This window comes from Anolis sagrei, chromosome 6 (assembly GCF_037176765.1).
Source record: "Anolis sagrei isolate rAnoSag1 chromosome 6, rAnoSag1.mat, whole genome shotgun sequence".
In the NCBI taxonomy this organism is placed as follows: Eukaryota; Metazoa; Chordata; class Lepidosauria; order Squamata; family Dactyloidae; genus Anolis; species Anolis sagrei.
The window spans coordinates 51709910-51734085 of NC_090026.1; the positions used below are offsets into that span (position 1 = coordinate 51709910).

A 24176-nucleotide genomic window follows, 5' to 3' on the forward strand; every position below is an offset into this window, starting at 1 on the left:
GCCTGGAGAGATCAGGAAAGCCCCTACCTTGGAAACTTTTAAAAAGACCTGGTTCTGCCATTGCTCTTTTGGAGAGCATAATGGGAGCATGGCAAGTATAGGCTAAATGTTCTACCCAAGGTTATTTTTATTTTTTCAACTCAGTATGTGCTCTGTGCAGCCATGGAGGACATTTTTTTTTAAAAAAAATTAAAAACATCAAGATTCAGTGACAACTGTCTGAGGTTCCATGTGTTGTGAGTGTGGTCCCCTAAATCATGAGTAGTTGCACATCCCAGTCTCATACTATTGGAATGAGTCTCTAATGTGGGTGGAATTGGCAAATCTGGGGTGATCACTCTAATATGTACGTTTTCTATGTTTGTTTACAAGTATAACACTATCTTGAGTGAGATGGACAACATCTATTCCACTTCCAAGGTGTGTCTACCAAACCAGACCTCCAATTGCTGGGCTCTAGAACCAGGTATATAGTGTCTTCTTTGCTCTGACTTCTCTGCCCCAGGCTATTTCCTTCTGAACATGAAAACACTTCCAGGCTTGTGATACAGGGAAGTGCAAGGAAAGTGCCTTTGTCTATGAGTAAGGACCAATATCATATATGTATGCACAATATTTGAAAATAATTAATTTGGTAATTACCAAGCTACATTTGACAAGTGTTCCCATCTCCTCTTCCACAGTATTTTGTTCTTCAAGCATGAAAGAAATTGGACCCTCAAGAAAAAGTTTGACCTAGTTAGAGTTAAAGAGCATAATTCACTTGGGACCTTTTAAATTGAACTGGTTCTTTTTGAGTTTTTTTTCATTTTGCTATTCATTTTAATCTATGAAACTATAAGGACTACTATCTCTGAGGATGCTTGCCATAGATGCAGGCGAAACGTCAGGAGAGAATGCCTCTAGACCATGGCCATATAGCCCAAAAAAACCTACAGCAACCCAGTCTCCTTTTAGTTTACCTACTCTTTATGGAACTTATTGATAACAAGGTGTTTGTGATTACAATACAAAAGCATGCTTTATTGGAAAAATCTGCAGTCATATCCAGAAAACGATGCTAGTTGAGACATTATAATAAGCACTAGAGCAGTGTTTCTCAACCTGGGGGTCGGGACCTCTGGGGGGGGTCGCGAGGGGATGTCAGAGGGGTCACCAAAGACCATAAAAAAACAGAGTAGTGGGAAGTTTGGCCCAATTCTATCCTTGGTAGGGTTCAGAATGCTCTTTGATTGTAGGTGAACTATAAATCCCACCAACTACAACTCCCAAATGTCAAGGTCTATTTTCCCCAAACTCCACCAGTGTTCACATTTGGGCATATTGAGAACTCATGCCAAGTTTTGCCCAGATCCATCATTGTTTGAGTCCACAGCACTCTCTAGATGTAAATGAACTACAACTCCAAAAGTTAAGTTCAATGCCCACCAAATCATTCCAGGATTTTCTGTTGGTCATGGGAGTTCTGTGTGTGAAGTTTGGTTCAATTCCATCACTGGTGGAGTTCAGAATGGTCTTTGATTGTAGGTGAACTATAAATCCCAGCAACTACAACTCCCAAATGACAAAATCAACCCCCCCCCCAAACACACCTGTATTCAAATTTTGACATATTGAGTATTTGTGCCAAACTTGGTTGAGTGAATGAAAATATACATCCTGCATATCAGTTATTTAGATTACGATCCATAACAGTGGCAAAATTACAGTTATGAAGTAGCAAGGAAAATAATTTTATGGTTGGGGGGTCACCACATGAAGAACTGTATTAAGGGGTCTCGGCATTAGGAAGGTTGAGAAACACTGCACTAGAGGGTTTTTTAACAGCATCGGTTTATATCAGCCTGGATGGCCCTCCGTCACCCTAGGAGGTAATTAGCAATCTATACTCTAAACCAGGGTCCTTCTGATCTGTAGGAAGAGAAAAATTACAACAAATTCCAAAATCCACAAAAGTGTAATAATTTTATTGGCTAACCAAAGTGCAGAAAATACACAATGAAAACTTTTGAAGTTCATTGGCTCTTATTCAGACAAAGATGTTTAAAATCATACAAGAGAAGAAAAATGGTGATGTCACAGGCCTACATGTTACTTCTGTAGTCAGTTAAGATAATGTAGAAGGATATCAATGCAAGCAAAGGCCACTCCACTTCTTGTCCATATGGAGACTGAGACAAAGAACAGTAAAGGATAGGCAATAACATATTTGATCCTGTAGGCTATCTTAATTGAAACAGAAATAATGCCTGAGGCAAAATGTGTGCATATAGCTCTCAGATCATTTTTCTTCTCCTGAATGATTTTAAAAAATTGTTCAGAAGGCACAGAAGAACTGTCTTAAAGTTGATATTCCCAGCTCAACTTCCAGTGGGCTGTCCAGAGCCCTGAAATTTATATCCCTACTGTTCCCCTTCATGAGCTATGTCCTAAATATTAATGATCAGGATGTCAGTTGAATTCTGTCTACATCTTGCAGATACCTGATTAACACCTGTTTTGATTGTACCTTCTCTACAGAGATAACAGATATCATGGCAAATTCCCGCAGTTACAGCAAACTACTCTATGCTTGGGAAGGGTGGCACAATTCAGCTGGCAACCCTTTGAGACCCAAGTATGAAGAATTTGTTTCATTAAGTAATGAGGCCTACAAAATGGATGGTAAGTTGCTTATAAACATTAGTTGGAGTTGGAAGTAGGGACTGACAACTAACTGGATTGAAAATCTGCCTGCTAGTAGGAAAATTTGGAAAAGCTTAGGCTATTCAACTTAGGCAAAAAGGTTGCTGAGAGTGTCAGAGGATGCTTGAACTATGATACACTGCTGAGTTTATATGCTTGGTTCAACATAACCAGTCTCGGCACATTTACTAACTTACCTGGAAAATACCTGATTCAAAAGTATCATATAATAAAGCAGGGGTCCTCAAACTAATGCCCGGGGGCCGGATGCAGCCCTCCAAAGCCCTCACTCAGGGTCAACCTAGGTCTGAAACTATTTGAAAGCACACAACAACAACAATCTTATCTCATCAGCCAAAAGTAGGCCCACACTTCCCATTGAAATACTAATAATTCTATATTTGTTTAAATTGTTCTTCATTTTACTTATTGCATTGTTTTAAAGTGTTTTTTGAACTACAAATAAGATATGTGCAGTGACCATAGGAATTCATTCATGTTTTTTTTAATAATTTTTTTGAATTTTTTTTCCTGTCAGGAGCAAGGAATATGGGAAATAATTATGCAAAAAGAAAGGAAGCTAATTAAATTATTATATAAACAACTCCTATGCTGGGCAATTGAGGAGGAACAAATTAAGGATTGCCAAATTAAATGGGCAAAAGATTTTGGGCACAACATCCTAATAAAACAATGGGAGGAAATCTGGAATACCAAATTAAAACATACAGTTGCCAGCGACCTAAAAGAAAACTGGTATAAAATGTTTTTCAGGTGGCACTATCCCCCAGAAAAAATCTCAAAATTTGGTAAAAACATATCCAATAAATGCTGGAAATGCCAAAAAGAAACAGGAACCTATTTTCACCAATGGTGGTCCTGTAAAAAAATTAGGAAATACTGGAAAGAAATACATCTGGCAACACAAATTTTTTTAAAAACTAACTTCCCTCTACTACCTGAAATTTACCTTTTGGGCAATACATACCCCAAATTCAACGCGAATCAAGATAAAATATATTTTTTTTGTTAAGCACAGCGGCCAGGATAAATCTGGCTAAAACATGGAAACAAAAAGATATACCAACAACTGAAAATTGGATTTTAAAAACCTTTGATATTATCCAAATGGATTGTTTATCCCAACGACTGAACAATTCATTGAAAAAGACGGACTGGGGGGGGGGGGTGTTCAAAGACTACATTAAAGCAAAAAAGAAGATGACAATAATAATAGACATATCCAGCATCTGAAGGAAAATGACACAATGAAGCAACGCCGGAAATGTAACGATAGAAAGACGAATTCATCACCAAGGCAATATGGACTCTTTGAAGATTATGGGAAGTCAAGACACTGGGGGGAGGAATTTGGTGTTTCACACTTTTTTCTTGACTATTTTCACTATTATGCTTATATGTATGGTTACTCTCTTTTACTTCTAATTCTACTTCTAATTTGCTAGTTCTCTTTTTTTTCTCTTTTCCTTTCTTTCCTCGCTATCTATCTATCAGTCATGATTTTGTAAAAAGAAAAAATTGCACAATAAAAAAATTATTCATTCATGTTTTTTTCAAATTACAATCCGGCCCTCCAACAGTTTGAGGGACTATGACCTGGCCCTCTGTTTAAGAAGTTCGAGGACCCCTGTAATAAAGGCTGTAAACATAATTTTACTTATTTCCCTTTTTATTTATTTTATGTATAACCCAACATTCTCCTTGTGGATACAAGGTGGCTTACAACTATATATGGCTAAAATCCAGTCTTAATTGTAAAAAAACAAAAAAAACAAAACAATTGAGCAAACCATTCTGTTAAAACATGATGCAGTTTAAAAGCACAACTACACTCTCTCTTTTGTGGGGAAGAAAGTATCCTGTGTGCGGCCACTGAGAAGAGCAAATCAGATGGAGGAGAGAGCGGGGAGGATGTATGTCCCCCACCAGCCACTCAAACTCAGGCAGAGGGAAGCAGGATTGGACACACACATCACCCACACTCAATCCCATGTGTATGTTTATGTGCATGCGACTGAATATAACTCAATATGGAACATGTTAGAAATTCCTTTTTGTACCAATATGAGATGGAGGACAGTGTCTCTGAAGACCAGTTTGAGTTGTGATTTATATAGGTGAGTGTGACATTAGCAGGGTCAAACCAGAGAAGGATAATGCTCACTAGAGCTGGGTTATAGCCCTGGTGTTGATTGGGCCTATGACAGTCTGATAACGAACTTATGCAAGGTAAAACTTTAAAGAGGCTAAAATGCTGAAGCCTATCCTCAAAATGGGTTCAGCATCTTGAACAATTCTGGTAAAGTTGAGATTAAACCTCAGAGCAGATTATTTTCAACCGACAAGGACATTACTGAAGCAAGACGCAGATATATATAAATGAGCATCGCAGGAGATTCCAGGAGTGGCATTGTTCTATAATGATATGCAGAGATTATGGATGAGGCTTCCACTGATGTGTGTGTTCTCTTTGTACCTAGGATTCAAAGACACTGGTGAATATTGGCGCTCCTGGTATGACTCACCAACATTTGAGGATGATCTGGAAGAACTCTATCATCAGTTGGAGCCACTCTACCTAAACCTGCATGCTTTTGTCAGGAAGAAACTGTATGACCGATATGGATCTAAATACATCAACTTAAAAGGACCTATTCCAGCTCATTTACTAGGTAAGTTGGGGATAGAATGGAGATCCTGTTGGGAAGATGGAGCAGTTTGATTTCTGCCAACCTAGAGACTAGAACACAGAGCAATGGATTCAAATGAGAGAAAACTTCTTGATGGCAAGAGTGGTTTAGCCGTGGAAGATGCTGCCTTGAAATGTTGTGAGGGTCTCCTTTGTAGGTTTTTAAACAAAGGCTGGCCAGCCATCTTTTGGGAATGATTGTGTGGGCCTTCTTGTCAAGGGATTGAACCAGACAGCCCTTTTGGTATCTTTCTTTTGGGAGGGATAACAGGATGAAAAACAGGGGCTCCTTGGAGTCATGGGATCCAAAATAATGGACAGGACCTATTTAAGTTCCATTGAGACATTTGGTACTGGAATTTGTGGTAGTTTCAAATCATATCTGTCAAAAAGGGATAGGAAGCCATTGGTTAGATAGTCATTAGAATTACATTATTTCAGTCTAAAGTGTCCCTTCTTTTTTCCTTTATCTAATGTTTGCACTTGAGAAAAGAAACTTTATATATATATATATATATATATATATATATATATATAGGTAAAGACAGTCCCCTGACATTAAGTCCAGTCATGTCTGACTCTGGGGTGTGGTGCTCATCTCCATTCTAAGTCGAAGAGCCAGCGTTGTCCGTAGACACCTCCAAGGTCATGTGGCCGGCATGACTGCATGGAGCGTCAACAAGCTCAGCAGCTCAGTGCTTTAACCCACTGCGCCACCGGGGGCTCCGAGATATATATATATATATATATATATATATATATATATTAATATATCAACAGGAAAAAGGGAAGGGGGGTTACATGGAAAGTGGGAGAACATTCATTTTACAGAAAAGTCAGAAAGATAGTAGGGAGATATACTCTGGTTTCTCTTCAGATCTTATAAATCTTTCGCCTTTTACTAAAGAAAGATAGTAGGGAGATAGAGTGGTCATAAATCGAGAGTAACAATAACAAACGTCCAAGAAAAAAGAAAAAAAGTAAAAATATTAAAATTGTTTCCATTGACTTCCATTCTGTGCTTTAGCTATTTGTATTTTCTCTATGCCTTCCTGATTTTGTTAAAAATTTAAACATAGAAGAATATGTCCGTATATATATATAACATGGTGAGACACCTCTTAAAAATAAATTATCTTTCTAGTTCTTTCTAGTTCTGTTTCATACACATCAAAAAATGTCCAATCCATCCTCCTTATTGGGCTTCCCGAATTCGACTTCAAAAGAAAGGTTAATTTGTCCATATCTCTAATTTCTCTTAATTTACTTATCCAATCTTCCATGTCTGGCGTTTTATTTAATTTCCAAAACTTCGCCTATGAAATTCTTGCTGCCGTAGATATATATGTAAATAGAATATCTTTATATCTAAATTTAAGTCAGAGTCTGTGAGGCCTAAGAGATAGTTTTCAGGTATTCAGGTTTTCTTTCAAATTTAATTCCCAATAGTCTTTGAGACTCTTCGTGTATCACTTTCCAGTATTTTTGGGCTTCTTTACAAGTCCACCACATGTGGAAGAAGCTGCCCTCCTGGTCCTGACATTTCCAACAGCTTTTACTTACATTAGTCCTAGTTTCTTTGGGGTAATATACCACCTTGAAATATATAAATGTATGCTGTGGTCCTTTTTCATTTTGGTGGCGTGCTAGTGTCCTCTTCGTAAGATTGTGGAAGGCAGCTGCTGTCAGCTGGACAACTGAGACAACAGACTTCTCGGGCTCTGCCCCACTCCACTTAGTGACTATAGGAGGAGGGTGCAGCCTCCCTTCACTCAACATGTTGTTGGTGGGGAATCAATATAGATGCATCCAGCTATGCAGCCTGGTATGCATGTACAGAGTTCTCCTGGAGTCCTTAGGATGTTGCTCCAGTTGGCACCCTTGCAGCATGGGACAGGAAATATCAGATGTGTCCCTGTTGATTTTCCTCCTGTCCAATTACCTAAAATGCCATATATGAGGTCTGCACTGCTTACACAGTGGTTTGGGAGAATTTTGCTCACTGTGTGTTTGCAACAGAATATTTTTGTGTTTGGGTTGTTACTGTCACCATTATTACCATCATCAAAGTTACCATAAAAAACATAACATTTAAAAAGTGAGTTGAAATGGCCTAATTCTGACAACATCATAATTCACCAACATAATACCAGCTATTGATTCACTTGTTTCTATTCTAGAAAAAGTAATATTTGGCTTATACTTAGAAATGTTTTTAACAGGTTTTAGCTCAATTTATTTCAGTTATCTTCAGAACAACTTTGTGAAGGAGACTTAGTCTAAGGACCAAACAAAGCTACCTAGCATATTTTATGGCTCAGAGCACAATAATTTATTTTCTCCAGTCAAGATAAAACAACAGGCTGTAGGTATCTAGTAGGCCTGGGCGGTTTCGTTTCGTTAATTCGTAATTCGTTAATAATTCGTTAATTTTTTCAATTACAAAACGATAACGAACCATTCTGGAGCAATTATTTAAAAAAACGAATTTTTAAATACGTTTTGTAAATGCTTCGTATTTCGATATTGTATTCGTTTCGTTATTGTTTTGAGGTCGTTTCGTTATTATTTCCGCATGTCTGGGCCAGTTTTATGGTTTAATTAGTGAAAAAAAATTATAATATCACACCAACAGTCAAGAACAGAGGGAGAGGGAAGCTTCAGAAGTTTTTGGAGGTTTTTTAGCGTATTTCGCGGTCGCGTCCGCCATTAACGAATCGATTCGTTATTGTTTCGGAAATCGATTCGTTAATTTTTTACCATTTACGAAATTTCGTAAATATCGAACTTTTTAAAGGGAAAATTTTGTAATTATTTTAAATATCGAAACAAAAAAAAACCCCAAATACAAATCGATTTTAGAAACAAATTTTTCCGTTGTTACCCAGGCCTAGTATCTAGTTCTGGTGACAAAAAAAAAGGAGTTAAGGAGAAGAGATATCATGAGGAATTGAACTAGAATATTTGTGAAAGCAAACATTGATTTTAGTTCTTTGCCAGCACATTGACCCCACTTGGACTCTGCTGTGCTTCCACTTCCCTTTCCCCTTTCTTAGTCCAGCTCTCATAAACCTTACCTGGTGACAAAAGAACTGTTGTTACATACACTTGTAATACCTAATTCCTTTACCATGAAAGAACTTGGAAATTATGTTAAAGAATCATTGATGGGAAGGTGATGGTGTACATTTTCTTCTGGGAAGAGGTTTATATCAGTTTCAGAAGGGATATTTTCATTGAGTATACAAGAGAAAAATTTGTGCTACATTTACAGTACGCACACAATGTGCATATTGATGAATTCACATAATTAGTGATGCCTAGTTTGCCATTTATGCTGTGTAGCAATCATAGAATAAACCATGATTCTCGAATTTGTGTTTTCTTGCTCCCATAGCAACAAGAAAGACAAATATTTTATTTTTCCTTGTCCCAAAAGAGGTAAACTGAGAAACGGATTTGGCAACAATCTTATACCAGAGGCCATCAAGTCTCAGGGCTATTGTCTGTGGAAAGAAGCCCAGACTAATTAACTGAGCTGTCCTGCTTTGCCCCCTGCAGGTAACATGTGGGCCCAGCAATGGAATAATATTTATGATATGATGGTCCCTTATCCAAATAAACCTAATCTGGATGTCACCAGCACCATGCAGCAACAAGTAAGAACATTTGTGTTGCAAATGTATACATTTTCCTCTTGTTTGTCTTGCTGCAAACAGAACAGGTGAAAATATGCATCTCTATCACACTACTGAGTTACTTGGTTGTTCCCTGGGCAAGTACTGGGGAAATACTATGAGTAGCAATTAACCCAACAATGACAAGCCAATTATGTACTGTATAACTAAAATGGGCAAATGAGACACAGCGGTTCTAGTATTGTTTCTTCACTAAATATAATCATAACCTTGCACCACAGCCTGCTGGGCAAATGTATTTTAATGTAATGTATGCCTTCCAAGGGCTGGTTCCCACATTATATTTTGTGATGTATAGATCCATATTTCCATGTACTTTGCAATGTAGGAATAGTTGGAGCGGTTTTCACTGTTGATCTGAGTAACCATGTTGTCGACATGGTTTCTTCTTTCATCTCAAGACTTGTGTTATGAAAAGAAATGCTACACTGCCACAATTATTCTGATCATACAAAATACATGCATCTCCACATAGAAGTGAACCTTCACTCTACATAGTGCAAGAGGTCTTAAAAGATTTTCTTTTCATGAAGAATCTCTTTCACTTCTCCTCTGTCCCACTGAGATAGTAGTCTCTAACATGTAAGCAGTGGATGCTCCCGTTGTTATCTATTATGGGAAAACTTGAATGAGCTGGAACCAGTCTCCAAGAGCAATCTCCAAAAACATTTGAGCTATCTAATGCTGCGGATGGGTCCTTGCCTTTCCTAGAATTGGAACGTAACACGCATGTTCCGGGTGTCGGAGGAATTCTTCACCTCGCTTGGCATGCTTGGAATGCCACCTGAATTCTGGGAGAAATCCATGCTGGAGAAGCCAACAGATGGGCGGGAGGTGGTGTGCCATGCATCGGCATGGGACTTCTACAATCGCAAAGACTTCAGGTGCATACTGCATATAATAAGGCCTTGCCTAGAAAAGAAAACCAAAGCCCTTGTTGGCATTGAGACCCATGATGTATATTTGGGTTTAATAAGGATCAAAAAAGTTGCACACTTCCCTGCTCTCTGGCCATTTTCAGGGGCATTTTCATCTCATGCTTGGTGAGATAAATGCAACAAGAAAGTTAAGATTCAAGGGACAAATACTTTCAATAGATGCTTAAACAATCCAAGTTCTAGTGTTAGTAACAACATCTGGCTCAAATTAAATAGACGATCTGCTGCTTCTCCTAGTTATGGAAGTGACCAGAATATTGCAACCTTGGCTGAAGGATGTGTTACATTCCTAATGCAACCTGTAAAATGTCTAGTTTATTTTCTATACTTCAGTCTGTGTCTCTGTGTTGCATGTGTGTGTACTTCCCTGCAAATAGCAACATCAAATTATTGCAGTTGTCGGCTTCTGGATAGCATGCATATCTTGCCATGGGGTATTTTCAGTGGTGACTTCAGAACAATATTAGTTTTTCTCATATGTTCAAGGAGTGAGTCCTGGTGCAAAAAGAACATTTTGGGGCCCCAATTCCTCAAGATCAAAATTAAGTGCTGTGATCTTACTTTCTGCTTGGTTCCTTACTGCATATTAACAGGCGTGGCCTGAATTTTGTAATCAATCAAGTAAGTAAGACAGAAATGGAAAATAAATTTTTACCAGTCAAGCATTGTGTTCCCTTACTGTTCCTCTCTTAGGGACCATATGCTACAGTGGATGGAAACAGAGTCTAAAATTGCAATATCTCTTCCTACCATCTTCTCTTCCTCCCTCCCCGCCCCTCCCCCCACCCAAAGGCTTACTAGGAGAGGACATGGGCATGTCAAAAGTCAGAAATGATTTCTTGTCAGAAATGTATGAATTTGTCAAATTTCTCCATCAATTTGAATTAATAGTTTTTTCCCTTTTAAAGAAATTTGGTTTTGAACCTGTTTTATGGCCCATCTTCACTGAGGAACATTGAAAACAGTAATTTTGTTAGAGTACTTAAAATACTTGGCTATCCCATGTCTACTATGCACAAATGTGACTAGGAGAAGAGTTAACCAACTTAAATGTTGCCTCAATGACATAGGTACTTTTTGAGAGCTGCTAGGTCATTCTCTATAAGTAAACAGCACACAAAAAAGAACAAACTCTTCTCCTAGTCACCCACACAGATGCCCTATGGACACACTTGATGCCTATGATGCAACCATTCTGCAAAGTCACCTTTCCATTCCCTACTCCACAGGATAAAGCAGTGCACAACCATCACTATGGAGCAGCTCTTCACAGTCCACCATGAAATGGGACATGTTGAATACTACCTTCAGTATAAGGACCAACCAGTCACATTCCGGAGTGGGGCCAACCCTGGTTTTCATGAAGCCATTGGGGATGTTATGGCCTTATCTGTCTCTACCCCTGCCCACCTCAAGAAAATTGGTTTGCTTAGTGAAGTCACCGAAGATGCAGGTATGGATAACTGACAAGACAACTTCAACAAGCGTTATGGGGGCAAAGTGAATGGGTAGAATGGCCAGTAGGGATGATGGAAGTTACCACAAGTATCAGGTTCAAAGATGAAACCAGTTGTTTCAAGGAGCTGGAACTAGGCTTATTTTAGTCAACAGCAACAACCATTTTATTTATTAGCCAGTTGGCCTTATCAAAAACAGACAGTGCAGACACAACATACAACATACATCTAGTCCTCTTAAAATAAAATACAAATATACAGGTAGACATAGATATATACATCAACTATTGGAGTACATAGATCAGATTGGGGTGCAGTGTAGGGGAGACGAGGATAGTTGATGCTTATTTTAGTCCAATAATTCCTTGCTATGGTGGAGTAAAAGAGATTTCTTGGACTGAATTCTAAAATGTGCTCTCTACTTCCTATCGATGAAAAGGAAAGGGAAGTCCCAGCCCTTACATCTACATTGCAAGTGGGAACTGAATATCAGTTTCCCGTGAAATAATCCATAAAATAGCTTTGTACATATTTATTGTGTAATTGCTACCCACTTTTAAGAGGAGAAGCAATTTTCTATTAGAATAGGTGATTGAGTGATTTTTGTGGTTGTTGCTGTATCTTGAGGTTGTTGTGTCCATAGGCTATAGATCTTCCAAAATTACTCTGTGGGGAACTGCTTTTAAACTGTGACACACATTCTCTGAGCTGATTTTAGGTAAGATTGAGCCACTGACTAGATAATTATTTTTATTCCAGCTTTTTTTTGCTACTGCTGGAAAAATATGTCAAAGTAGCTCCACCTTGCTTTGGAAGCTCTGCCTATACTTTGGGTTCCAGATACATTTTCCTTTCCCCCACTTTTCTTCTTCTTTTGCTTCTGTTTGTTCCTTACAGAAAGTGATATCAATTACCTGCTGAAAATGGCCCTGGAAAAGATTGCATTTCTTCCCTTTGGCTACCTGATAGACCAGTGGCGATGGAACGTTTTCAATGGGCACACCACTCCCAGCCGCTATAATTATGACTGGTGGTACCTGAGGTAAATGCCTCCTTGCAGTATGTTGTGTGCAGGAAGGTTATCATGTTATTGAAAATGAAGGGCATTATGTCAAGAGTCTTCAGCCAGCTAGGCTAAAGCTGCCACTATCAATACCTGTCTAGGGATGTCTGGAGGGCACCAGTTTGTGGAGTGCTGGGATATGCTCTGTCCATGTGAAAAAAAAGCCTGCAACCCAATTTCATATGATATAACTTAATTTCAAAATGGAAAAGAAAGAGTCCATGTTTGCTTGGGGAACCAAAAATCTTTTCAAAGTCTGTTGGTGTGTGTTTCGACAATATTTTGACTGTGAGAGCCGTACAGCAATGGAACTCTCTGCCCCGGAGTGTGGTGGAGGCTCCTTCTTTCAAACAGAGGCTGGATGGCCATCTGTCGGGGGTGCTTTGAATGCAATTTTCCTGCTTCTTGGCAGGGGGTTGGACTGGATGGCCTATGAGGTCTCTCCTAATTCTATGATTCTATGATTTTATGATCTGTGTTTGTGAAATGTTTTTTAATGTTTATGTATTTATGTGTTCCGGCATTGAATGTTTGCTGTGTATATGCTGTGTTCCACCCTGAGTCCCCTTCGGGGTAAGAAGGGCAGAATATAAATCTATATAAATAAAAATGTAATGTTCGTTTGTGGTATTCACAGAACTCAAAAACCACTGGGGGAATTGACACCAGATTTGGACACAAGACACTTAACAACCCAATGTATGTCCTTCACTAAAAAAACCTGATTTTTTCATTTGGGAGTTGTAGTTGCTGGGACTTATAGTTCACCTACAATCAAAAAACATTCTGAACCCCACCAACGATGGAATTTAACCAAACTTGGCACACAGTTCTCCCATGACCAACAATATTGGAAAGGTTTGGTGGGCAGTGTCCTTTGGTTTTGGAGTTGTAGTTCACCAGAGACCACTGTGCACTCAAACAATGATGGATCTGAACCAAACTCTACACGAATACGCAATATGCCCAAATGTGAACACTGGTGGAGTTTGGGGAAAATAGAATCCTGACATTTGGAAGTTGTAGTTGCTGGGATTTATAGTTCACCTACAATCTCAGAGCATTCTGAACCCCACCAACAATAGAATTGGGCCAAACCTCCCACACAGAACCCCCATGTGGCCACAGCAACATGTGGCAGGGGACGGCTAGTATATAAATAAAAACAGGAACCTATATATTTGCCTAGTCAAAGCCATGGTATTCCCTGTAGTCACCTACGGATGTGAGAGCTGGACCTTAGGGAAGGCTGAGCGAAGGAAGATCGATGCTTTTGAGCTGTGGTGTTGGAGGAAAGTGCTGAGAGTGCCTTGGACTGCGAGAAGATCCAACCAGTCCATCCTCCAGGAAATAAAGCCCGACTGCTCACTGGAGGGAAAGATACTAGAAACAAAGTTGAAGTACTTTGGCCACACCATGAGGAGACAGGAAAGCCTAGAGAAGACAATTATGCTGGGGAAAGTGGAAGGCAAAAGGAAGAGGGGCCGACCAAGGGCAAGATGGATGGATGGCATCCTTGAAGTGAGGAGCTGGGGGTGGTAACGGCCGACAGGGAGCTCTGGCGTAGGCTGGTCCATGAGGTCACGAAGAGTCGGAGACGACTGAACGAATGAACAACAATATATTTGCCGCCACATTGAACTAGAACTCTGGGAGACCAGGGTTCAAAACTTCACACAGTCACAGAAACTCATTAGGTGGCTTTCAACAAACCACATTCTCTCAGCCTTAGAAGAAAGCAATGCAAACCTCCTCTGGATAAATCTTGCCAATAATACACATGGCAACATCATCAGCAGCAACAATGATTCATATATTGAGGGGATAGTGATAAATATGATATTTAGGTTTTCTTCTTTCTATATACCACTTCCTTTTAGTTCATTCTTGCTTGCACTTTTAGAGGAAAACCAGCCCTAGAGCTGATGATGGAGTGCAAAAACTCTACGTTCTTTCATCTACTCTTCCTGTTATGATAAGGGTATCATTTCATGTGATGCCATCATTTTGTGCATTCCACACATGTAACTAGTATTGTGAGTACAAAGCAATGGATAATATGATCTCAGGGGGGAAACGAGGAATTGAGATTAAAGATAGATGTTTCTGGTAACATTTCTATTTCCAAATGTCTTGTCTGGATCTTCCCTAAGGCTAAATTTTACATCTGAATAATTTCTAGTACAGCTTTTTGCTAATTCTGTCCATTTCTTCTCTGTTCACATGGCTGATGTTTTTCCAGAACGAAGTACCAGGGGATCTGTCCTCCTGTTGCAAGAACAGAAACAAACTTTGATCCTGGTGCTAAATATCACATCCCTGGCAATACACCTTATATCAGGTACTGGGCTCTGGTACTGGAAATATGACAGTGCATGCAAAGATGTTTATTTGTGGCTGTTATTTATATGGTTTGGGAATCATGGCATCACTTTGCAAAACTGAAATAACAACTTGCTCACAAATAGATCTGTTATGGTTGATGAGTGCTGTCTAGAACTAGTGGCTAAGAATCTTAATAGTGTCTGTTAGCCAGAAATGGAAAAATTCTAGAACAATTATAGACTGCCCACAGACTCTACTAACTTTTCACAATCCAAATCTGGTAGACTTCATGAATCCAATGCAGTTATGTGGGGTTATTAATTGACTACACTATACAAAGTATAGTGTAGCCGTTGATGCTCTTGGGACCTTACTTCATTAGTTAGGTGATTCCTCATTGTCCAAGTATGATGGCCTTCCAAATGCTATGTCTTGGCACCGGATACATCACTGTGGAGCCCTATTCTCGAGCCGCCTGTTCTTCTACAGTGAGGACATTAGTTTCTAGGTGGAAAGGTGGTCCCAATCAAGGTTTATTTGATGTGCTTTCCTCTTGGCATATTTCTCCCTTTCATCCTCCATTCATACCTCTTTGAATTCCACAGCACTGCTGGTCACAGCTGACCTCCAGTTAGAGTGCTCAAGGACCAGGGCTTCCCAGTTGTCTGCATCTAAGCCACAGTTTTTAACGTTACCTTTAAGCCCATCTTTGAATCTCTTTTCCTGCCCACCGACATTCTGGTTTCCATTCTTGAGTTGGGAGTAGAGTAACTGCTTTGGGAGATGGTGATCGGGCATTTGGACAACATGGCTGTTGATGCCCTTGGGACCTATTAAAGCAGACGACAGGTTCACCATGCCACCATGAAGCTCGTGAGATTTTTTTATGAAACTAAATCATGGAACCGTAACTATTGAACTGAAGAATGGGACCATCACAGGAATGGAAGTTAGTATGAATACTCATCTGAAAGCTGTGAAAATGACTGAAAAACAGAGAACCTGTCCAGTTGGAATCTTTGAGTATTAGAGGCAATAATATTAGGTATTTCATTCTGTCAGACAGCTTGCTGCTGGACACTCTTTTGGTGGATGTTGGCTTAAACATATATTTAGGTGTTCAGGTTCAGAATTGGACATGTTGACTGGCTCACTTTCTGGTCCTTAAGTCTAAATGATTTCCATACGTCAGGCATGTAGCCGGAGGGGGGGGGGGCTCGAGGGGCTTCAGCCCCCCCCCCCCCCCAATTCTCATGGTGGTCCACGAGAAGGCCTTACTGGTGCATTATTTATGTTTATTCATATCATGATCTGATCACCATACTCAATATATCCCATATGCATGGGGGTATTGGGGTAACAATACAAAAGGTTTGCTAGGCTAGACCCTCTTTCACTCAGACTCAGCCCCCCCCCCATCAAACTCACCCCCCCCCCCGAATCAAAATCCTAGTACGGGCCTGCCATACGTATTGTGGTTGCAGTCAGTCTCACCAGAAAGAAGTAGCAGTTTGCTCACAATTCTGAGCAACATTCCCCAGCTTTGTACAATTCCATTTATCTTTCAGCTTCTATAGCCCATAATGCCTTTCACCTCAGTGTTGTCTCTCACATTAACCGTTTCAGGGAGTATTCTCCATTTCTGTAATGCAAAGTAATTATTTTCCCCTATATTGTTTGCTTTTTATGCTCTTTAGTGTATATGTTAGTGGATATTAAAACGTTACCTTTGAAACTGAGGTTGAAATATTTCTGTGCAGATTAATTAACATGAAGTGAAAGAATGATGTGGTATCTGTTTCTCCTATGAAATTGTAAATTCAGCAGTTAGAGATATATTGGGCAATCTATTTTTCACATTCTGCCTTCAAAGGCTGAATCCTTTTTCAACATGGGAGCATTTGCAATGTCAGTACAGAGTTATTGTTTTTTATTCTACCAAAGTATTGCTGAGCACAAATGTTTTCTTCTGTTTTGTTTAGGTATTTTGTTAGTTTCATCCTGCAGTTCCAGTTTCATAAGGCTCTTTGCCAAGCTGCCAACCACACTGGGCCTCTTCATACCTGTGATATCTACCAGTCCAAAGAAGCTGGAAATCTGCTCAGGTGAAAGCAGAGGGGAAGGAAAAAATGACAAAGGGTAGACTTGTATCTAAGAGACAATAGATGCCAACAAATTGAATAAGTATTCTCATGATTGTTGTATTTTCCATTCCTTCTATTTCATTGTGGCAAGAAGAGGGTATAATTGTGAAATGTGAACCCCCATGTGACTTAGTCTGAATCCTGATGGTGACTTCACATCAGCATAAAACTAAAGTATAATGACCACGTATAGAAATGTCAGCACAAATGTACAAAACTGAAGATATGCATTAAAGTGTATGATACTTTATTTATTTATTTAGTATATTTGTATACCGCCCCTCTCAGCCTTCCGGCGACTCGAGGCGGTTTACACGGCAAAATTCAGTGCCACCAAGAACACAATATAAAATGTCAACATCAATAAAATCATAACACTATAATAAAAACATAATTCAATAAATACTCATTAAAAACAATGTCCAGTCCTTTCATGTAGTTGTTCCATTCTTATATCCGTTACTCAGTATACGCAAATGCCTGCTCAAATAGCCATATTTTAAGATTCTTCCAAAATGCTAGGAGCGAAGAAGCCGATCTGATCTCCTTAGGAAGGGCGTTATGTAGCCGAGGGGCCACCATTGAGAAGGTCCTGTCTCTCGTCCCCGCCAGCCGTGCTTGTGATGATGGCGGGACCGAGAGCAGGGCCTCTCCAGATGATCTTAAAGTCCTCGAAGGTTCATAAAGGGAGATTCGTTTGGACAGGTAAGTTGGGGCAGAACCATTTAAGGCTTTATAGGCTAAACCCAGCACTTTGAATTGTGCCTGGTAGCAGACTGGCAGCCAGTGGAGCTGACGCAACAAGGGAGTTGTATGCTCCCTGAGAGCCGCTCCAGTTAGCAACCGGGCTGCCGTCCATTGGACCAATTGAAGCTTCCGGACAGTCTTCATAGGCAACCCCACGTGGAGAGCGTTGCAGTAATCTCTAATGGTAGAATAGCATGGATATAAATAATATCTGTGTGGGAACTGTCCTTCCACAAAGAAAACAGATCTCACAGCTTTTGAGAACTAAACTAAGTCATTAGATTCACACAGATTTTCCATCCCCAATAGCTATATCATGCAGAGCATAGTATTCTAAGTACCAAGACACCAACAAAAAGTGCTTACAGGACAACTAGATCTAAGTGTCTCCAGGGTAGAAAAAGTCAGTTCATTCCTGGGCCAGAGCCAGGGATGAAGCAGCCCTGGGCACAACATCATGTAATAGATCTATTTTTCTCTTGCGACCTCATCACAAAAGACTAAAACTGGTGGTAAGCACTGATTTTTGCTCAAGTTACACACAGAGCTGGCCGGCTCCCTAGATGATGCTGGTATGGCTCTATGGATGAAGGAGGGTGGACAAGGCTGTCAATGGAGCCTAGAGGGCAACACCTGGAAACACTATGTGTTGGTGTCAGCAGTACTTCAAGCAGTATAGAGTAGCTAAGAGCTACTGTGTTAATTTATCATGAAGGACTAGTGTAATGTTACATAAGAGACACCATAGAACATTAAAAGGGCATCTACACACAGGAGGAATGAGAGAGAGGGTGCCACAAGGATCCCAGGTGCTTCTAAGTGTCCTTGGTTCTGTTGTCTTTATGATGGATGCTTTGGCAGATATGGTAAGAAAAAACTGTGTGCTAGAAGAGATAGGATTCACAAAGAGGACAACTGGAAATATAGGTGATAGAAACTGGAGATATAGGGCAGAGGTCCTCAAACTACGGCCCGAGGGCCAAATACGGCTCTCCAAGGTCATTTACCCCGCTCTTGCCCAGCGTCAACCTAATTCTGAAATGACTTGAAAGCACACAACAACTACAGCAATTCTATCTCATCAGCCAAAAGCAGGCCCACACTTCCCACTGAAATACTAATAAGCTTATATTTGTTAAAATTGTTCTTCATTTTAATTATTGTATTGTTTTTAAGTGTCTTTTGCACTACAAATAAGATACGTGCAGTGTGCAAAGGAATTCATTCATTTTTTTCAAATTATAATCCGGCCCTCCAACAGTTTGAGGGACTGTGAGCTGACACTCTGTTTAAAAAGTTTGAGGACCCCTGATATAGGGGCTTCCAAAATGAGTATCAACATGAGTAGCTGTGTCTATATTCCTTTTTTACCACCCTTTGTCTTCTTCACTGCAGCGCGGCATTGCAGCCTGGATCTTCCAAGCCCTGGCAGGATATTCTCCAACAAATCACTGGCACAAATAAGATGGATGCTGCACCACTGCTGGAATATTTCAGCCCTGTTACTTCATGGCTGGAAGAGCAGAACAAGCAAACCAATGAAACACTGGGCTGGCCAGACTTTGAATGGCGTCCCCCGGTCCCAGAGGGCTACCCGGAAGTCATTGGTAAATCTTTTAAAGTACAAAATAAAAGGGAAGAAGTTTGTGAGAGGGTAAACTGTTAAGAATACATATGTTTTGAAAAAGAAGGAGTCTAAAGAGAAGATAGAAGAGCCACTATTTCTACATGCCACTATTGTTGAAAAATTATAGTTATATTCCTGGAAGGACGCAGCTGATATTCTAGTTTCCAATTCTTTTCTTTTAAAAGGGTTCTTCTGGCACAGAACATATGATTAGAAGCCAAATGCTCTCCTCATTTCAATTCTCTTCAATATGGTGAATGAAAATTAATTTCTAGAGTTGGCTGTTCCTTTAGATGTCCTCATTATAGCTCAGTTGACAACGGGCAGGGAGGAGGTGGGAACCCCATAAACAGAGGTAGAAAATGTGTGGTTCTCCATGTGTTTCAGAGTGACATCTCCCATCATTCTTTATGGTTGGCTATTTTAACTAGTGCTAAACGGAGTTACAACTCCACCAGCCTTTATTGGCATACACTAATGGGATTTAGTCCAGCAATATCTGGTTGAATTTAGTTTAAAGAGTAGATACTGCCTACAAAGTACTTTGTGACATCTGTCTGTAAATTCATATAAAACCAGCCATCTCTTTTACCAATGGAGTTTCATGCTCCTGATGCAACAGATAAATTGGAAGGCAACTGGAGCTGCTGCAAGGTAATTGGCTGTACAATAGATTCCAGAATGTGAGTCTTCTCACTTGTATGCTCATTTAACCTCCCAATGAGCAAAGGCAGAAGTTCAACCATTACCTACTTACCACTCCTCTGCTGGCTCCATCTAACATTTCTTTTTAAGGGGACAGGAACACCAGGAATTGGAAGTGGTTCACGTGAGTGTGTGGAAATATCAAGGCTCTGCCCTAGAATATACCTTAAATAATAGAGTTTTGTGCGAGGAATGTCTAGTAATGAAAAAAGGCCTCTAAACATGTTCAAAATGCCCTTGTTCTCCATCAAATAATCTGAGTTTGCACTCACACTTCCTATACAGACTAGACCAGGGGTCCTCAAACTAAGGCCCGAGGGCCAGATATGACCCTCCAAGGTTATTTACCTGGCCCTCACTCAGGGTCAACATAAGTCTGAAATGACTTGAAAGCACACAGCAACAACAACAATCCTATCTCATCCGCCAAAAGCAGGCCCACACTTCCCATTGAAATACTAATAAGTTTATATTTGTTAAAATTATTCTTCATTTTAATTATTGTATTGTTTTAAAGTGTTTTTTGCACTGCAAATAAGATGTGTGCAGTGTGCATAGGAATTCATTCATGCTTTGTTCAAATTATAATCTGGCCCTCCAACAGTTTGAGGGACTGTGACCTGGCCCTCTGTTTAAAAAGTTTGAGGACCCCTGGACTAGACCTTGATTACCTCTCATTTTAGATATTAGGTGCCTCACATTTCCACACTGAACCAAATGAAATAAGAGATGGGGGAATTAATCCTCCTTATATTTTCCAGTATTGTAGTCTTCATTCCCTCTCGATTTGTCCTCTTCCAGATAAAATAACGGATGAAGCAGCAGCTGCAAAGTTCTTGGAAGAGTACAACCGCACAGCTGAAGTGGTATGGAATACTTACACCGAGGCCTCTTGGACATACAACGTCAACATCACAGAACACAACAAAAAGATCATGGTAGGTAAACCAATGCAGTCTGATTATTACACATTCAGATGATAAAGTAGTGGAAAGGGCATGACAAATGGGGCGAGTGGGGGGGGGGGGGAGTTGGGAGCTTCCCTAGCCTTCTATTTTTTTTAGATTGGTAGCTCCTTGTGTTGCCCAATTACGGCTCTTCCAGTGTACGTGTCATGTGGAATTGCAGTCAATCTTCTACTCTTCCAAAGCCATAGGGCATTTTGAACATTTGTATCTATCAAATCTGCTCTAGTGAACTCTGCAAAGCTACGTGAGTAGGAAGAGGAAATCCATCCTTTATCATTTCTAGTTCATTTTTAACATTTTACCACTAGAATTAAACAGAATGAAGCATTAAACAAGTCTGCCTTCTCAAGGCTTTAAGGATTTTCACCAAGAGTAACTGCAACATTGAATGTCTTCTTTAATAACAATGCTGAGAAGTTTGTAGACTTCTAATATTGTTAAACCAGTGTTACCAGCATTGCTCATCATTGGCCATTCTGGCTAAGACGTACGAGCATCCTAGCCCAAGAATCTCTGGAGAAGAGACACTACCAATCATGAAATGAGACCAGACACAGAGGTTTGGCTTAAATATGGGCCATTTTATTGACCCATAACTATTTAAATTAGTTATGCCTCACGATAAGCAAAATGGAGGGGGAACCTGATGTGGGTCTTAACTAATGCTTATGTTTGAGTGAAACACCCAGCCCTGAGGGCAATCCAAACCTATAGCATTACTCAGCATTAGTAGAGGGCCAGCTCACACAGGACTTTGTAAGAGAGAGAAGCCCAGGTTAGACTTCATTTATTTATTATTTTATGTACTGTATTTGTATACCGCCTTTCTCAGCCAATCGGCGACTCAAGGCAGTTTCCAACAAATCAGTACACATAAAAAATAATATAGATTAAAACATTAAACAGTATAAAACATCACAAGAGGAATAAAACAACATCATTAGCGTCTCCTTATTATCAAGCATTGTCCAGTTCCATTGTCAAGTCATTCGATTTCCTATATTGGCTACTCTGCATTTGCAAACGCTTGCTCAAACTTACAGGACATAGAGTGACCTGCAGTCTAGAGCCCCAGCTATCATCAAAAGGGTTGCCAAAGTATGCACTGATTTATATCCCTCCCATTCCGAATACTTACCATTGACAACCTGTTTATAGACACCACCCCAGCTAGTCTTCCCAAGTCATTCATATGGGGTAGGTAACCCCCACCTCCAGAATTGCAAAGGGCAAAATTCCTACCTGACACTGAAGCAACCAGCAAGGTTTAGATTGCATTGAGGATGAGAGAGGATGGGTTACGTTAATTATGGCACATGTGATTATCTTTTTGCAATCTTTGATATGGCTGTGTTCAGTTAAACTCCTTTCCTTGCCTTCTAGTTAGAAAAGAATCTAGAAATGTCAAACCACACCCTGCACTATGGTCTCCAGGCTCGGACATTTGATCCCACTGATTTTAAAGACACCAGCATAAAACGGATTCTGAAGAAACTGAGTGATATCGAGAGGGCAGCCCTATCTGAACAGGAGCTGAAGGAGGTGAGCATGAAGGGGGTATTAATCCCTTACACTAGTGATAGCTGATGCCTTCCATGTTAGTGGAACAGTGAATTGTCCAGGTATTAGTTTAAAAGAGCTTTTGAAGTGGCGGAACGTATTGAAGGATAGAGTTTAGCACCTGGAATATCTCAGATGTGCTCAAGCCAAAATCCTACATACATTCCCATTTGACCAATCTGTCAACCACCAGCTTCCACTGTCTAAAACTGTTTACTGCTACACACAACTGTTGGAATTACATAATTATGAAATAGTTATGTTTTTAATATTTATTTTATGTTTTTATGTTTTTAATAGTTGTGAATAGTTTTGTTCTTAAGTTTATCTTAAAAACCCCTCTTCTGTATTCATGTTCTGTTTTTTTCAGAACGTGAAGGCCATAGAAATGCATAAAAAAGAAAGGCAGGAGAAGAAATTAGTGGCATTTTTCTTCTTGTTGTTGTTGAAACATTACAGCATTCCCTTCCCTGCTCCTCTGTTAGAACAATGGGCTTTTTTTATATATATAGATAGAATAGGTTTTCTTGCATGTCAGATCCTTCTTTTTGTTTCTATCATCTAAACAAATTTTTCTTACTTTTCTATAAAATTGATGGTTATTAATTTTATTTGTTTTTATCTGATGTTTTAATTGGTTAAGTGTTTTACATGTGTGTTTTAATTGTAATTTTGGGTGTGTTCCTTGTAAGCTGCCCCGAGTCCCCTAGTAGAGATGGTTGGCGGGGTATAAAACTAACGTTGTTGTTGTTGTTGTTGTTGTTGTTATTATTATTATTATTATTATTATTATTATTATTATTATTATTATTTGAAGACCTTGTAAGCAAACCATGTGATTTTGGGCTCTTCCTTGGGGATTTTAGTTATACAAATTCCTCGCTTCTCAATCTTGCTTCTCTTCTGATTCCTCCCTCTGCTCTTTCTCTAATCTTCAGCCATCATTTGTTCCTATATTGAAAGATGATGAGTGAGGAATGAAGACTTTGCCTAATATTTCATTAGGTAGTTAGGATGTATGTCCCCCATGCATATATAAATGCAAAGCTATTAGTAAACTTTTAGAACTCAGGAAAGTAACACAGAGAAATTGAAGCAAATTTTGCCTATTTGCTAAATGAAGGCCAATTCCTAATACCATATTTCATCAATTATAACATGCCATTGATTGTAAGACACACACTAATTTCAGTACCACAACCAATAACAAAAATCATGAGACCACTCCTAAAGAATTCTATCTTAATCCTTTCGACTCAGGAAAAAACAAATCAATCTCTTGTCTAGGGAGTCGCGAAAAGGCCTATTCTAGGTGAGGTTCTAGTTCTCTCTCCCCACCCCCTGAAGGCATAGTTTTGAAGCTCAGGTGTACTCCCAGATCTGAGTTTACTGTTTGAATTTTGATAGCAGCTGCTGCCAGGAATGCATTGCAGCTTCAGTTACTGTATGTTTGGGCAAACTTCCTGACAACAAAGATCTTGCCTCCATGAAATATGCTTTGGAAACACCAAAAAATGGGGATGAGGAGACTTGGAGACTAATTATTATA

General features: G+C 39.6%; 1 protein-coding gene across 2 annotated transcripts in view; it reads left to right on the forward strand.

Annotated features, from left to right (window-relative positions):
* Positions 1-24176, forward strand: part of ACE (angiotensin I converting enzyme) — a 71320-nt gene that overhangs the window by 33331 nt on the left and 13813 nt on the right. The window contains exons 3-14 of one of the 2 annotated variants that reach the window (XM_060781314.2): positions 373-466; positions 2521-2664; positions 5187-5378; positions 8957-9054; positions 9805-9977; positions 11261-11484; positions 12386-12530; positions 14794-14892; positions 16859-16981; positions 19163-19374; positions 20901-21037; positions 22451-22609. In XM_060781314.2, coding sequence (XP_060637297.2) covers positions 373-466; positions 2521-2664; positions 5187-5378; positions 8957-9054; positions 9805-9977; positions 11261-11484; positions 12386-12530; positions 14794-14892; positions 16859-16981; positions 19163-19374; positions 20901-21037; positions 22451-22609 — 1800 coding nt within the window. Of the gene's footprint in view, positions 1-372; positions 467-2520; positions 2665-5186; positions 5379-8956; positions 9055-9804; positions 9978-11260; positions 11485-12385; positions 12531-14793; positions 14893-16858; positions 16982-19162; positions 19375-20900; positions 21038-22450; positions 22610-24176 lie in introns of those variants that run through there. The other variant, XM_067470115.1, reaches the window with a different exon arrangement.